This window comes from Bradysia coprophila, unplaced genomic scaffold, assembly GCF_014529535.1.
Source record: "Bradysia coprophila strain Holo2 unplaced genomic scaffold, BU_Bcop_v1 contig_232, whole genome shotgun sequence".
Classification (NCBI taxonomy): Eukaryota; Metazoa; Arthropoda; class Insecta; order Diptera; family Sciaridae; genus Bradysia; species Bradysia coprophila.
The window spans coordinates 3806155-3823715 of NW_023503493.1; the positions used below are offsets into that span (position 1 = coordinate 3806155).

General features: G+C 36.5%; 2 protein-coding genes across 3 annotated transcripts in view; one reads left to right on the forward strand and one right to left on the reverse strand.

The window, feature by feature from the left end:
* The window catches only part of LOC119075946 (furin-like protease 2), a 196903-nt gene that overhangs the window by 115014 nt on the left and 64328 nt on the right, over positions 1 to 17561 (reverse strand). Inside the window, exon 3 of one of the 2 annotated variants that reach the window (XM_037182510.1) lies at positions 12676 to 12864. In XM_037182510.1, the coding sequence (XP_037038405.1) occupies positions 12676 to 12864 (189 nt within the window). Of the gene's footprint in view, positions 1 to 12666; positions 12865 to 17561 lie in introns of both variants that reach the window. The other variant, XM_037182509.1, reaches the window with a different exon arrangement.
* Positions 6228 to 7985, forward strand: LOC119075954. Its single transcript, XM_037182521.1, has 2 exons — positions 6228 to 6262; positions 6299 to 7985. The coding sequence occupies exon 2, from the start codon at positions 6299 to 6301 to the stop codon at positions 7943 to 7945; it is 1647 nt and encodes a 548-aa protein (XP_037038416.1). The 5' UTR covers positions 6228 to 6262; the 3' UTR covers positions 7946 to 7985.

The following is a 17561-nucleotide window of genomic DNA, read 5'->3' on the forward strand; positions in this document are numbered from 1 at the left end:
AATGGAACACACAAATCGAATCGATTATACACGTTTATTGTAACTGCTTGTTTGATGGAAGGAAATAATTGCGCATTAAGTAGTCATCACGTTCGTCTTGAGTCTATCAGGTGAGACACGAAAGAACGATAGAGCGTAGACGCGAGAAAGCAATGTGAACGATATTGTTCTGTTACAGAACTTCTGTGTAGAGTGAAGACACTTTCTAATATGAACACCCGGTACTGTAAATGCGGCCATATTTGCTTGGAAATTTTTGCTTTGACAAGTGAATTATAGCTCTTGCCCTTGTCTCGAGCTACAAACTTCCCACTAGCCAAAACATCAAATTTCCAAGCAAATATACGTAACCTACCATTAGTGAAGTCATCCGTAGTCTTCTTCATCAGTAATCGTAAATTGTTACATATCAAATCGTTTGATTCAAATATTAGTTAGATTAGTTTACATTTCAATCTGTCCTTTCCGTACATTCGTCGGTTTACGTCTTGGGTACGTCAAACGTGCAATCTAATATAATGTAATCATAGACTCAATGACATAATGGTTGGCATGTCTGCTTACCACTACCAATCTGAACTGCTAATGCGAGAGTTCGAAACCAGACCGGAGACAGATCTGTACCGATTGATAGATTTTTAGACCAAAAACTGATTGAATCGGTTAATATCAAATTGATTCAAAAGCAAGTTGAGAGCAGAGCTATTGTAGAGACAGAGCCGGAATATTACTCTCCTACTAGTTTCGCTATTAGAACATAGATGGCGTTAGTTTTGTCGTACAGCGTACGCCTGACGAAGTAAAAATTTTTGGTATTGAAAGGATATAGTCAGAACCGTAAGCAGCGCGACTAGTTAATTAATGATCTAGTCGCTACGGTAGATTGTTATTGTAATTGACCAATTGACCCATTTTACTCTGACATTCTATTGATGTGAAGTTGTGCATATGACGCTGACAGAAAACAATACCACCATGGATTCAGCTACCTGCTGCCAATAAGCAATATAACATTTCCGCTACTGATTGCCCAATTCCATTTCATTTATTTTAGTTGAAAAAAGGTAATTACAAAGAAAAGGCATCTCTGTAGCTCTAGTGTGACGAAATCAATTCAAAAGAGCTGCAAGTTAAACCAATCGTTTCTCAGAAAGTTATATGCTCAAGTCATCAATTCGCAATCAATATTGTGGAAAGTATGTCCCATTTATAAACGTGTACAATCACACCAAAAACTTCTTTCGATCCGTTAAATTTCCATTTATATTAACCCAATTTCCATACTCTCTATATGATCCAATCGACAAGTGAATTATATTCAAAGTAAATTAACTTTGTCTTCGTCTACATCGCAGATTGTTTGATGTTGGCAAAGTTTATTACCAGCTATGAAATATACACTCGTCTCACGTAATTTCGATCCCGTACCCGAACGCTGGGAGAAAAAAAATCGTAATTTATTTTATTAACGTCATATATTATTATCTTATAACCCTACACACTGTATATAGCATAAACACATCCATTATGTGTAAGTGATATTGTTGGAGAAAAGCCATACATCAAGTTCATAAAAATTAGAGCCATAACACACAAGGGAAAAATACAAACAAAAACCCTAACCAACGAAAAAACAAGACGAAGACAACGAGCAACAACAACAACAACAACAAAAAATGGTTTCGCATAAAAACACGATCACGGACTAAAGTGCGAAATGCTGGGCAACATTATGAAATATAGATTAAAACGGAGTTATAGTGGCAACATATTACATTTCAGACGATGACTACACCATGTCAGATATTGTAAGACCTGCGAACATGGGTTTTTAGTGGGAGATTTTTCTCACCGAAACAATACAATACATGGCCACTGGCCGCCGTTCAAAATTAATGTAATTGATACAGCCAGTCATTTGTTATCGAAAAAATAAGCGATTTGGCCGGGCCAGTGCTCCGATATTGGGCGTATTGTTTATAACAACTAATGAAGTAGAAGATTCCAAGATTAGTTGTCAAACACTGAGCCAAACAAAAGAAGTAATAGATTGGATATGTTATAATCGGTGAAAGGGTACGAGTTAGGAGTCTCGAAAGTTGTGCAACTTCTCACTACTTCTTTTAACCAAATTTGAAATCAATTCGATCAATCGATTCAGATTTCAATCTCGTAAAATCGCACAAAAGAGTTTAACATGACAGGGGCCGATGTGCGAGTCAAATTTTAAACTTCAGACGTTTCAATAAAATTGGTTTGTGGTCTGAGCGTAGCGAGTTCACCAAATCGCCAGAGAAAAGGAAATTTTCTACTTTTTCCAACACAACTTTTTCACAACAAAGGCTACCGTTTTAGCTGAGGAGAGAAAACTATTACTGTCACTACTACTACACATCGTGAAAATTAATTATTGATATCAGCGATGCGATTTGTTGAAGGGTCAGGAGAAAATGCTGTTTTGTTGACACTTCGCATGACAGTTCAGTGGAGAAAATAGATATTTTCTACCCTCTTGTCTTGACAGGGCGAAAATAGAGATTTCCTCTCTCGAACTGTGAAAAAGTGTATCAAAATGATGTTTGTGTTTCGTAGAAAAAGCGGTTAAATCACACCACGAAGACATGAAAAACGTTGTGTTCACACTTTGGAAGGAAATAGGACAACTAGAGCGATTCGCTGCCCTTGTTCCGGTACACAAACAACTATTTTGTTTCTTCGAGTGGCACCACCTCAACCTCTACTTTCACATCTATTTGTTACTCTACATTGCTTGCTGGTTGTGATATAAACCTACACTCATCAGACCCTAGGGTCGAGGGAAAAATGTCATCCTGGTTACTGTAAAATAAATAAATATTCGCTCGCTCAACGCCACAGCCTAATAAAAATGGAAAAACTGAGAGTTCCTTTGATATTCGTCTACCATCCCGAGTTTATTTTAAAAAAAATTGTTTTGTGATGCTCATGGTGCCTCTAAATTAGAATTTGATTACAAAAAGCAAGTTTTACCTAAACAGCATGGATTTCTGTATGCTGTTGAGAAATAAATCATTCCCGATATAAAACCGTATGCATTTGATTCACATAAACATGTACCTTTTACATATCATTGTATTGCCAACCCCATGCGAAAGTTGACCATTACATAGCAGTTTCTCCCTTGAGAAAGTTATCTAGTTCATGAGTTCATTTTGCGTGAATTGATTTCTAATTGGTCAATCAATAAACCAGTATCCATTGGATGCTATTATGTCATTCATTAACTCGGCAACAACAGTGTGACACTTGCAAATTTCGACAATTTTAGTTGCATACCTCGTCTCTGGCTCTGATATACATAAACTACACTTATCAAAAAGACATATCCCTTCTTAATCGAACATTTTGATGAGTTCGACGCTATCGAGAAGACAGCTACCGACGCGTGTTGAGCAAATGGTTAACTCATGTAATGAATTACTTTCGCACCGTCCAATGTAATGTAATGTATCTACCACTATCACCCACACGGTACATGTCGAGAGGAAAAGCACTCAGTCAAAAATCTGTGACTTTGGAAGCTACCACTAAGTCCCAATATTGCCAATTTATTTCAATTCCAAAAATTTAATTTTAGTTTAACTAAATTGATTCCAAAACAAACTGAAATTTGATTTCGGCGGAAATAATCAAAACCTGACAAACAACGCAGTTCGAAAAATTAAACAAAATTCCAATGAATTCAAAACTACCGAGGCTCACCCCTCACTCTGCCATAATACCATCAAAAATATGTATCGTTATGGATTATGATATTTTCATAACAGAGCTTGCCATCCACATACGTATGGGATATACGTACACCGAAAGTACACACATAATTTCGGCGAAACATTTCGAATAGACAATTTCTTTCCATCCACCTCGAGCACAAATAAATTTTCATATGTTGTGTGGATGGAAAAATAAAATATTTCACGAAAAAAGCTAGTTCTTTAGCTTCTCCTTCGGTTGGGGGTTGGAGGTTGTTTTCATTTTTTTTTCTTCGTTGTGTGTCAATTTTCCATATATACACAGGACCCATCATTCTGGCACATTCTCATAAATAGACATAAACATTTATGTATTTCATTTGTATGTATTGAGATGCTGGGTTGCATCGCCCAGCCATTCAATGTGTGAATGGCAGTAAGTATATAGCACAGAGATATATGTGTAATGATCCAGCCAAGAAAAGGTATCCCGCAAAACTTTTACAGTTTGTAGAAAATATAAAAATAAATATTCTGCTTAAAATGTGATGTATTTCATATGCTAAAACTTATATGGAAGCATCTTACATTCCCTTATGCTATCCCCGTAATGCGTGTCGTGTATACCTATATTTCCATACATCTCCATATACACAGTCCCAATCACCAGACCAGAGACCATACATTTCCAACATTGAGTTAAGATTAAAGGAGATCGGGGAATTCGGTATATTCACTTAAGGTGATATAATAAAATGTTGATTCCCGTTTATAAGGAAAAATATTTCCCCACAGAAAACGTTTTATGTGTGGAAAATGTATGTTTAGACGGATAAAAGTGTGAGTTGAACGTATGGCAGAGGAACGAAAAGAACCAAGAACGAAAAAAAAATTATTCAAACTTTTTATATGAAGACAAATGTGAATTCAATAAATGTAATTCCTACGAAATTTGTCATGTTTGATTTATGACTATGGAAATATGAAACGAATTTAATGTTTTTTTTTTGTTCATAAAATGATAAACTGATTTGTTACTTGAGTAGTTACATGCAAAAAAGAGATGCGATGCATTAGAGAATTATAAGAAAATTGAAATTTCGATTATTTAGATACATTTAAAATAAGCTGACGATGTCAATAAAAGTTTTTTGTCACATTGTAACACTAAAACATCCTCAGCCTATTTGTAACGGAGCTAAATCTTTGAAATTTCAATTTTCTTATAATTCACTAATTTGACATATCTTCTTTCTGCGTTTAACTATTCAAATAATTAGAAACAGTAAATTGACTACTGTTCACATAGATGACCACCAAAATACCACATCACCATGAACTCCTGGAGAACTATAATGCGCAGGTATATTTCTAAAAACTGTCTAAATGGGATGCTAAGTGCAAAAAACCAGAACATTGTGACCTCATAAGTACATATCGAGCAACTGTCGAGACGGTGACGAAGGTTCTGTTGCTGTTACCTCTATATATAGTCCGGGTTCTTGTATCGAAAATTTTTTATTTTTCCATATTGTATGTCAAGAAAAGTCCTAGGATATGAAAGACAGTGGACCATGAAGATGTCACTTATTTTTAGGAACTGACCTCTGGTGACTTCAAACTTGTAAGTCCAAAAGTTACCCGAAAAAATGGCCAAAAATGTAAGAAATTTTTCGTGTCTGGAGCAAAGACTAGTGCTAGTGCTAGAAACGTCAGGATTCCACATCATTTTGGATAAGTCACTCCCGAAACAGTCACAAAAGTAACTTCATCGAGGAACTGAACCAATAAAATGGTTATGTCACCCGAAAAAGCTTTCGTAAATTGCAATTTTCATAGGGAAAATCGTTAATAAGATCCCAAAAATGGAACTTTCCATAATCCTTGAACAGAAATTAAGGAGATGTAAAGTAGTGCCGAAATGTCTGTGCAAGAAACACCAGAACTAGTATCCCAAATTATAGTCTGCGTAGCTTTTTTGATCTAGAAAAAACGTTTAAAAAATCCTTGTTGGGACATCCACGACTTTCCCAGGTCGTATCTCAGGCTACTGAACATGGATCATGGCTGGCCGACTAAAATCAGAAGTACTTGAATGTGGCATTCGAATGACACCTCATTTATGAAAAATGGATTGGAAATGGCCAGGAAAATGGTTTTAAATTTGATGAATTTTCCGAGACACTTTTTGGGGGAACCGACTCCATTCCGACTCCTAAAAAAATTCTTCCATTAAATATCGGTAATGAGCCATAATTTCCAAGACAGAAAAAAAATCGAAAAGATCTTGTAGTATCGGAGATACTTGACTTTAAAGGTTTTCAAATGAATGGCTTTTCCAACGTGGTGTGCAATGAATGCAAACTATGTATCAAATAAGGACAGCCTAAACTCGAGTTATTATCGTGATGTCTCTTGACCATGAACTAAACATTTTTAATCGAAGTAATCATAGTAGATTGTTCGATTAGTCACATAAAAGTTTTAGGACTCTTCGGCCTCAAAAACAGTTTTCCAAATTCTTCGTAAAAATTTTCAATTGATTTCAAAGCACAAAATAGACGAAAATGTCAGTCATTCTACTGGAAACGATTCCTGAATCAGCATCAGCGCAAAATCAGTTGTTCGAAGCCGCACCAGCGAAAAATGCGTTGACAGCGAAAGCTCCACGGAAAATGGCTGAATCTCTTCCGCTCGCTAGAATTGGACGTGCTTATGGTAACGATATTTCAAAGCTGAACTTAATGAAACCACTCGCTCGACGTTCATCTGAATATGAGGTCAGAGAACCTTGGCATTCGTCATCGAAAACGGATACTCGAGAATACGGTGATTACTACAGTTGGCAGGCGCGTTTAACCTACTTGGAAGTGAATCGATTTAGTATCATCGCCTCCAAGGGAGTGAAACATTTCGTCGACGAATACATGAAAAAGTTGCTGAAATGTGAGATATTTGAGCGAGGACATAATGTTGAGCTGTTTGCATCGGTTCGACAAGAAATTTTGGATAGAGGCAACAACTCTAGCAGCTTGAAAAATGATGTGGTCCAAGACAGCAGAGACAGTTTTGGCATCAACAGATATCGTAAGAACGCGAAAAGTGCAAAAATTCCCGCTTCTGCTTTGAAAACAATCGAATTGATCCGTAAGTACAGAAGCGGTCAGTCGATAGATGCATTACTAAGGGTCAATAAGGAAGTGAATATTGCGAGTGTGCACGACGTTGATAATTCTGGAACTATTACTCTGAAAAATCCTAGTCGATCGGTGCAAAGCCAGAAAATTATCAGCACGAGCAACATAATGACAAAGGGAAAAAATTTGAACACCACAACGAACCGCAGCTCCTTGACAAAAAACCAGAAAAGTCCATCGAAACAAAGCAGAAATTCAAATCTAGAGGCTGTTGCTGGTCCCAGTAAGCTTGGCTCGTCAACTATGCTCACCACTTCCCTACAAAAGCAACAGCAAATTCAGAAACGAAAGAGTTTGGATAAGAAGAACGTCCGTGCTGATAAAGAAAATCGTGAGCATGAAGACAGTAAATCCAGCTTTACATCGAACCGCAATTTGTCGCGGCAAAATCAGAAAAAGTCCAGCTCTACCGTATTGAAAAGCAGTAAAACTGGCTCGATAATAAGTCACAGTGCAACAGTGAATAATAAGGAAATTCCACCGAACTATGAAGAAAACACTGATCCAAGTACCATCACTGGAGACATTACAACTAAATTGAACACGACTGGAGATCGAAGAAGCAAAAGTGGAAGTAGATTTAACATCTTTGGCCGACACCGAAATTCAGATAAGAACGGACAAAATCCCACCGATTCTACAGTAAGTCACAGTTCGACGACGAAAAATGATCCGGAACACAATGAAAATGCGCAACCCACGATAACAAATTCGGAACAAGAAACCACTGATGTGCCAGTAGTTGACGATGCTGTACAAAATCTTCTGCAAAATATCGAAAAAGAAGAAGAGCGAGGAAACGTACCACAGAAATCACATTTCTCTACCAATCGGGCTACTCTTTATCGAAAATATGATGCAGAACAGGCCGAGAAAGCGACCGATGACAACATATCGGTGGAGGAGAAGAGTATGCAAAGTGTGGGCTCATTCGATAGAGATAAATTCGTCGAGTCGGAGAAAGCGTTGTATCCGAGAATGGGAAGTATTTTAAGTGAATACAAATCAAATGAGTGAATGAATCTGACAAATTAAAAGCGAATAAAAAGTCTTGGGTCCTGAAGTTGCGTGTTTTTCGTTATTTGCATTAAGTTTCAACGGCTGACAGTAGAGTAGCATGCAAGGTGAAAATGGAACGAAACCTCTGCTATAACACTGCATGACTGCATCCTGGGAACAGGGTCATTTCTATCAGTAAACACATGGTACATTGAGAAGGGAGAGGGGAAAACAACAAGAGCGAATGATGGGACAGGCTGCATTTGCAATTGGAACGAATGCAGGAAACATGATGGAATGAACAGTAAATATGAGCGACAGTCGACAGAAGAATTTACCCAAGTTAGATATAGTGTGGAGGTAACGCCATCCTTTTCCTTTGTTAAAAACAAGAAAATGAATAGAAAACTAGAGCCATCTGTTGTGAGATAGCGAATATATTTTCGATTTTAGCGGATTTGAGTCTTGAAGATTTCCAACGATTTTTTCTGGTTTCTGAGGATTTTCTTCGATTTTGAGAATTTGCTGATGAACGGATTTTCTTGCATTCAAATATTTCTAAAGGATCTTCTAAAGATTTTTCTTTTCGCTTGACAGGGGATTTTCTAGCCTTTTCGCTACTCGACACAGATATTCTTACATTTCTTTGATACAGAATTTTCCAGAAGAAAATCCTCTGAGTCTTCTTCTTCTTCTTCTGAGTATTTTAGAGTAGTTTTCATTATCATTTTTGCAGGATTTTCTAGGATTTCCATCGATTTTCTTAGATTTACAAGGAATTTCTTCAGTTTGCTGAGGATTTTCTTAGGATCTTTTGGTGAAAGGATTTTCTACTGTTTGGCACATGTAAAAATTCACATCTGTTCCCCTTCACTTCTATTGTTTCCCTTATTTGCCATTAGAAATGAGAGAGAGAGAGAGAAGCGAAGAGGTACAACAGCTTAGATACAAAAGTTGGATTTTTTAAGTCGGCAAAGCAGTATGATTTTAAGCCGTTTCTGCTAGATTTTCAAGAATTTATATCAATTTTTAGAGGATTTTTAACTTTCTCCACCACTAATGACATGCACCGCAAGCAGCAAGTACATTTCGTGCAACTTCTGAACCCTTATCTTCATATCCAATTTTTAATATTCCAAAAGTTAAACGAATTTCCAACAATTCAGCGAGAGTCTGTAACAATCCCATTTCGCTTCGCATCTTTCCCAGCTAATAACAATTTTCCTCTTCTTCACATTCGGATGAACAGCACATCATTCGCGGAAAATGTCTTCGATAAAGAGGATGATAGAGAGACAAGAGCGAACAGTGTATCACAACTCACAACAAAATAAACACTTTCCACCATGCTGTGTGTGTGCATAATACGAAAATATATAATCACTAAAAATGGATGATATACACCATTATACACGTCACATCCTTCATATATGATAATACACAGATGTATTACACCGTGCACATGTACTCTACATTTTGAGTGCACACTTCAAGATGTTGCACAATAAGTTATGATCTTCAAGTGCGTTATAAAATTTTTAATATCGTTACGAACTTTTCTCACGTTTTCTGAACGATTAAGCTTTATTTATGCGATATATGTATATAAATGTATGATATACTGATATGCACGGGTGTTGTACACTACACAGTACACACTCACACATGGATACTCTATTTTATATTCCGTTAATGACTCTAAATATATTCATTCTCTGCGGTATACCTCTTATTTTCGATATTTTGTTTTTTAGTTGGGAAAAGTTAAATATTTAAAGTTTTCGTTTCGGTTGAAGGAAATTGTTTATTTCCAACCGAAAAGTATACTGGCGTGTGGAGCGTTAAGTTTAAAGAAACCCAATTGAAAATTCCTCCGTCATATGTACACACGCCCGCACCCCGTTCCATATAATATGACTTCATGTTTAAATGCTACACAAATAGATAGAGAGAGGAACGGTACACATCTATAATATAAAGTTTAATGTTTGCTTGTTTGTCTCTCTTTAGGAGGCCAGACGGAAAGCCCTAGTCCTAGAGACGTTAAACTTGGCATACCGACTTTTCACTTTCATGCGTTATTTGACGCGCGATTTTTTTACTGTTTGCGTCGTCGATGCGTTTCGTAAACGCAGAAACAGTTTAGTAACGTGTGAAAATTCTTCACGCGTGGAAAATTTATTTTTGGCGCGTGCAACTGATTTGAGAGCAATGTACCCTTTGCAAATTTGTAGCCTACATTTAGGCGGGAAAATATTCGTTTTTTTAATGGTTTCTCTGAGCCCAAAACTTTTTTTGAAAAAGTATAACTATTACAGCACGCAAAAATGTGTTAATTTTAAAGGAAAAATTGGTTTGTGAGTCATAACTTAACCCACTTGGAGGAACCTTTGCAGATTGTGTAAATTTATGTAATGTCCACGTGAATTAAGGTGTGACTCGTAAAACAATGTTTCCTCTAAAAGTAACTCATTTTTGCGTGCTTTAATGGTATTACTTAAAAAAAAAGATTTTAGTTCAGTGAAATCATCAAAGAAACCAATATTTTTTCGCCTAAATGTAGGCTACATACCTGCAAAATGACAATTGCTCTATTAGTTTGTTTGTCTCTATATAGTAGCCCAAACGGAAACTCTTAGAGACCTGAAACTTGGCATATCGAATAATGAGTAAACTCTCATGCGTTATTTGACGCGCGATTTTTTTTTGCCTGTTTGCGTAGTAGATGCGTTTTTAAACGTAGAAACATTTTTGGAAATTTTTGACGCGTGAAAATATTTTTGACACATTTTTGAAAGAAAAATTTTCTCTGATGAGTGAAAAACAGTTTTGAGGAAAATTTATTTTTGACGCGCAAAAATATTTAAATATTTTGTCGTTCACATAATCCCGATCAAAGGCGGGTACTACCCCAGTATGTATATAGATGAAGAAGAGTCGAATGGAAAATTATTTAGTATTAAAGTTGGTAACACAAGTTTTTATTGAACTTATAAAAAGTTTACAAAATTTGTTGTAAATGATTTGATTTTCTGTTGTAATGTAGGGCGGTCGGACTGTATACATATAATGGAAAACTATTTAAGATAAAAGTTTCCACCCGAAGAATGTCTACATTTTACATGCAAGTTTATAGTGTGGCTGTGTGGTAAAGTAAAGTGTGTATACACACAACAGAACAGCTATAACGAAAATGGATCGACTGGAAGATAGTGTGTCTGACCATGGATGGTGGTAGAAAATGTTGTACATCGAATTAAGGTACATAATTGAAACTTAGAACGTCATTGTTTACGGTTATGTCGGGAGAAACTTGATCGAATTTCGAGAAGAATTTGTAAATGGGCTACACATGTCTTTGATAGACTAAGAGCCGGTGTGCACATCACTTCCTACTGATATTTTTACAACATCCGATACGAAAAATATTACTTCTACGGCTAGGTCGACCTTAATGAGGGCTGTAATCTAGAGTTATATCTCATCAGTCACACATCCTACGAAATTGAAAATTGGACACAAAGTTTAGCTACTGGTCCTGAATGACGATTAGAATTTCAATAGTCTTTTACAAAACATGGGATAAAAGGGTGAAAAGTAGAGTTATTTTTGTGTGTTTTGTTGATCCGAGGCGAAGCCGAGGTCAATAAACACGCTAAAACGAGACTTTTGATTTTTACCCAGAGTTAAGTAATGGATTTTACATACTTTTGTGCTGAAAATCAATTTTATCCCTGTAATGAGCCACTTTCAACCCTAGGTAGAACATTTGATTCTTCGAAAGTGATTCATTACTTAGGGTAGCAATTTTGTGATAAGAGGAAAACTCTCAAGTAGTTTTTTTTTAGCAACACAAGCTTCGGTAATTGTCTTTTTGACAAATGTAGAGATTATAAATCCGAGACGAAAGCGATGTTCACAAGTAGACTTGTTGAAAAGACAGTTATCAGAGCAAGTTGATCAAAAACAGCAGCGTGTGGTTGATACGATGTTGTTTCCGAATTAATGAATTACTTTCTCAGTATTCAATATATTACGGTTCATTGCCTGTCCTACGCCTCGTGCGAAAGGTTTGATTATCAGAAAGGAATTCACGTAAAAAATGAACCGAAAATATTCCTTTGCATAATGGCTCGTTTTCGCAGAGGGCAAACTGCTTTGTAGTGGGCAACTTTCGCATGAGATCGGCAATAAAACAAAATTGTCTTTCAAAGTACTCAAAGGTACCTTTCATTAAAAATTACGGGATGTTGACCTTTTTTGAAGCCGTTTTGTGATTTGTTATCGACAGGAAAGCGGTAACAAAAATAAACGAAGATCTCTGTTTACGTGTTCTTAAACAACAAAACGAATGTCTAAACATATGAAGTAAAAAATTTGGTTCTAAACAGAGGAAACTTTGTTAAGCAAATGAAGTAGAAGACTTGATAATAGTAACCCGGTACGTTTGGTGTTATTTTCATTTTCGGTTGTGCTGGAATACGCACACTTTCTACCACAAAGGTTCATCGAAATAGCAAGACACTCACAATAAGACATAGCAATTAAAATCGACGTTTTAGCGGCACTATTGACAGAGGATATTTTCGGAAAATTCTCCTTTCTTCTAAATTCTTTAAATTAGCATTTTGTTTCACCGAAGAGAATACACAATTACCTTCGGGTAACTCAAAATAATAAGGACACCAAAACGAACGAAAAAACAAAAAAAAAACAAAAACAGATTACTCAACACATACTCTACTCACCAGGTACCATTGCTCCTTAAAAAGTGGATCAGGAAATATATTATGAACGCCGGTGTCTCGATATTGTACACGCGTTTGCGGTGCAACATTTCGTAAAGTCCCGTAATTTCTCAGCGTGGGATAATTTAGATCGGTTGCGTAATCTCGTTTCCGGCGAATTTTCTCATGTTGCTGTTGTACCCATCGAATCTGGAAAGAATGATGAATTGGTTAAGTTTCAACAATGTTTTAGTTCAGTGAATATAGATAGTCTATAGTCTCGGACACAACAAGCACCGAGTAGAAAGTCTGGATTAATATATTTCGTCTTTTTCGATTGAATCAAAGAAAAATACGAACCGATACTACCACGGATCATATAACTTTTCGAGGGCAACGATGACGTCAGCCATGCCTCCGATTTTTTTTTTTAAATTTCATTCCCCATCACAGCAAATTTCTATTGATTTCCCTCAATGCTCAACGGCGTAAAAAAAGCGAAAAATGTTTTACACCCAGAGTAGGGAGCAACACTAATGCCTTTCGAATTAATTTTAAGATAATTCCCAACGCAGGTGTGTTTCTTGTCGATATTACGTGTACAAAACCAGAAAATAATAAATCCATCTTGTGTACCGTACCTATAGATAATTTGTCACACACAAAAAAAAACGGGATATAAAAAATGCCATCGGAGCAATAATAATTCATAATAATTTTCACAGTTACAGTATACACACAGTTTGAATGCCAGGCGCGAACGTAAGTACGCATAAAAACGAACCCACAAAAGTCTATAGAATGTTAGTAGCGAGGTTGTCCCTGGCGTCAAAATTTTAGTAATTTTTCACTTACGATGAAAATTAGAAATGGCGGCGCATCGGAAAATTACCTTTGGAATGCATCTGTTCTTTCTGTTGTATTTATATCCGGAGTTCTGTAGCACATGTAGCTTTACACATGAACTACACAACAAGAAGTTCGTTGCAACCTATGGTTGTAATAGTTACTTGTTAACCTAGGGAAGAAAGATTGGAAATTTCGTTTCGGGGCTGTTTCCCTTTTTCCCGAGGTCAACATAATACTATTACTTGCTTTTCAAACCTAAGCCAACTTTCTTATTTTTCCTAGGTATGTAATAGGTCACTTTCGCTACGGTCAAACAAAAACATGTGAAATCCATTACATAAATCGAGATACAATGAAGTCTTGTTTTTGTGTGTTCAATGACCTCGGCTACGCCTCGGTACAACGAAATTCACACGAAAATTAGTTTTTATCCATAGTTATGTAAAATACTATTTCTCACCTCAGCTGAAACTTCGGTACCCTTTGTTATGAAAAACGTTCCTCGGTAATGGATTTTACATGCTGAGGGCGTCTAAAGTAGTGATTAAAACATGAAAAGTAAGGTTTTCGACGCATGTAGCATGTAAAATCCATTTTATATTTCGGGATAAAATTGAAAAGTCTCCTTTTAGTGTATTTATTAACCTCGGCTTCGCCTCGGATCATCAAAATTCACACGAAAATTCTACTTTTAATTTTTTTATCCCTAGTTATGTATAATGCTTGAAGCATGAAAAGTACGGTTTTCGACGCATGTAAATGACTATTTCCTGGCCTGCGTTGTAAAATAGTTATTTAAAAAGTGTAAAACGGTATCTCGGTGCAAAATGGAGTAAACGATTGGAGACGAAGTCGGGAACCTTGTTTACCACATCGAGAACCAATATACCGTTTTACAGTTCTTGTAGTAGCTTGTAGTTTACATATATAGCTTGCTCTACCGTAAAGTGGACTTTACAGTAGAGAGATATACAAAATAATGAAAATCTATTACACCATGGTAGATATGTAAATTGAGAGGTTGGTTTGGAAAACAGAAGGTTATTGTTTTGGCTTGGCTGGCTAGCCAAGCCGGTCAAGTTTTGGTCTAACGAAGTTTGACATGAGCGTTTGAACTCATTACTCTGACACGTAGTTGTCTAGAACAAGGTACAATCGTATTCCCTATAGAAGGGCAAGTGTGCGTGATATACAGGCAATGGCGGAACACCACGAGCGTCGAACAAATTTTTCATTTCCTGTCTTTTCCATGAACCTAGGACCAAATGTAAAAGTTTAACTGAAGGCAAGCGAATCTAACCTCATCATCGTCACTTTCAATGACATTTCAATGAACGTAAGTAGGATTTCGAAAAAACAACCAAAAAAGAACAATAAACATCTTAAGTGGGAATCGAACATACTCCCGTCTACTTTTTCCTTTACCTTACAGCAATGCAACGTCGAAGAAGTTTTCATTGTTTATCCGACCTTACTACAGCAATGGAAAGTCCTCCGACTGTCCATTGTTTATTTAAAAACAAGAACATAAACGAAGTGACTGCTTCTCATACTTTAAACTAGGTGGCGTACGCGATTGAAATAGCTATTTTCGTCACATGTACAATAAAGAATATATTTTGCACAAAAGATGTGAACATTGTCAGCCCGAGGCGACGTCGAGTCAGTGGGATCCTAATACTTCGTTAGTAACGAACTAGTGGTTTCGCTTTATTGTAAGTGGAAATCAAGCCGCTAGGCTGTTTTCCCGCACTAGTGGTTTCAGCATCTGTCATTAACGTATCGAATGTGAAAAAAGTTTCGAACACTGACGTTTCGAAACTGACGTCCAATGAACCAAAACCGTCAGAATGACGCATGTAACTGGACTATAAACGAGAGACGAAAAAAATAACTGCTCGTTGCCGCTTTTATTTGATGATGGAAATACATTTAAGCCAACGAAAATGTTCATGTGGTTAATAGAAATTGAAATGGAAAATCTTTTAAATTTCTCGGGGGATGTTGTTAAATGTATTACTGATTTGATGTGAATGTAACATTGATGACAAAAATTCGTTTCTTTTTTTTTTACTTTATCTACTTTACCAATCGTGTGTATTTGCATAGCAAAAGCGTATTAATGTGTTTACATTACATATAACGGCAAAAGAGAATAAATTTTTTTTGTGATAAAATTTATGGTAATTTTAGCTGATTCGGAAAGTTTAACATATCGACATGACATTTATTTGAACGATTTTCGGAGATGGCAAAATGAATCGACGATGGATGAGATATGGTTCTAATTCGCAAGTTGTTATACATATATTGGAGTGTTGACTTAAACATCCCGAGGGACCCAAACACCAGTGAATCGTTACTTCAAATTTCAATTTTACCGAAGAGGTAAACAGAAACCAGCAACTGTTGCAGAAAGAAATTTGAAGTCGACACTTGTCTTCTTCTTGGTTTTTTTCCCTTCCCCATTCCACTATTGTTAACCGAGTGTGGATAAAATGTAAAACTCACTCACTGGTTACGACATGTTGTCATCGTGTAAGTACATATTTTATAGCAAGACGTTTTTCTGCATGAACAATGTAGTACCAAGTTATGGTTAAGTAATCGAACACCAGAAAATAAATTTTGAACTGAAGAGTGCTTCTGATTCTATTCGAAGTAAAGTTTTTGGTACACATACACACCCACTCAAGAAGATGATTTAACGTTGCAATATTCGGATTCGGATCGAACAGTGGGTGAATGACATATTTTCAGTATAATTTCATGAATGATAAAGTCAGAACGTCCCTGTATCTGGCGAACTCGAAATTATGATTTAAGAGTGTGCTTCGTTGGATTTTGTTATTTCGATTAAAGTACCTTCCTGATGTCATTCTGGGTCATGCATCGTTTGAGACACTAGCGCCCTTACCGTTTCAGAACATGAATTACTTGAGATTCCTTTAAGACTATGAAACGATTTCGAATTCTATTCTGTTCGAAATTGATTCGAATTCAACCATCTGTTATCGACAGTAATAAGGCTTTGTGTAAGTTATTATCTTATTATAGCAACAGATACGTTTTACATAATGAAGGAAAATAAAGTAGACAAAACTGAAGTAATAGATTCGTTGATTGACCAACTTCAGCACGGATTTTGTGTTAGGAGAAATAATTTTTGTTCGGACAGTCGGGAGGTGAGACGGGTGCTTTTGAAAATGTCAGGGGCGCCGACTTCTAAGGACAAGCGAGGCTCGGGCACCACTACTCGAATGATGAGCACCACTACATCTTTCCAGTTTTACTTGAAAGAGCACCACTACTCCCAGATTCGCTTGCTGTATGAGCACCACTACTCACAAACACAAGTCGGCGTCCCTGGAAAATGTTGACAGTCATCACAGTTCCAGCAACTGTGCCGCCATGGCATACAAAATACAAAAAATATATTTGTCTTATAACACCAAATGATTCTGCATCTGCAAATCCCTCGCACAAAACACTTTATTTTCAAGATTTGGTGGCACCCTGCAAAATGTACTCAAGAGCCACCATATTTGACCGTATTTTAACAATAAGCCGTTTCTTTTGACGCAAAAAAGGCCAAAAACGTTGCGAAATCAGTGCGGTGCGATGTGATTAACTTTATTTTAAATGCATTTGAATTCCCTGGGGTCGAAAATGGCTTATTTCCTTATTAGGGAAAACCAGAGCATTTGATTGGGAAATCACAGCATGTAACATCCACTGCATCCACTCCAGAACTAGCGATAAAAATGAAAGAAGAAATGTTTGAAGAAGACGTTTTGTCTGATGACAATAGATCATTGTCAATGTCGTTTGAGATGTCAAATGAGCTGTCATTTTCACAAAGCTAACCAAAATGTTACAAAAATTTATATGGAGCTGTCATTGTTTCAGGTTAGCTTTGTGAAATTGACAACTCATTTGACACTATTTTGAGAGAAGAACAGTTATTTGACACTGATCTATTCTGGAGAGAAAATTTTGCTTTCTCGTCTCTTTTTCTCCCGTGGAACTGTCATTTAGTTTTTGTTTTCAAAAAAGTC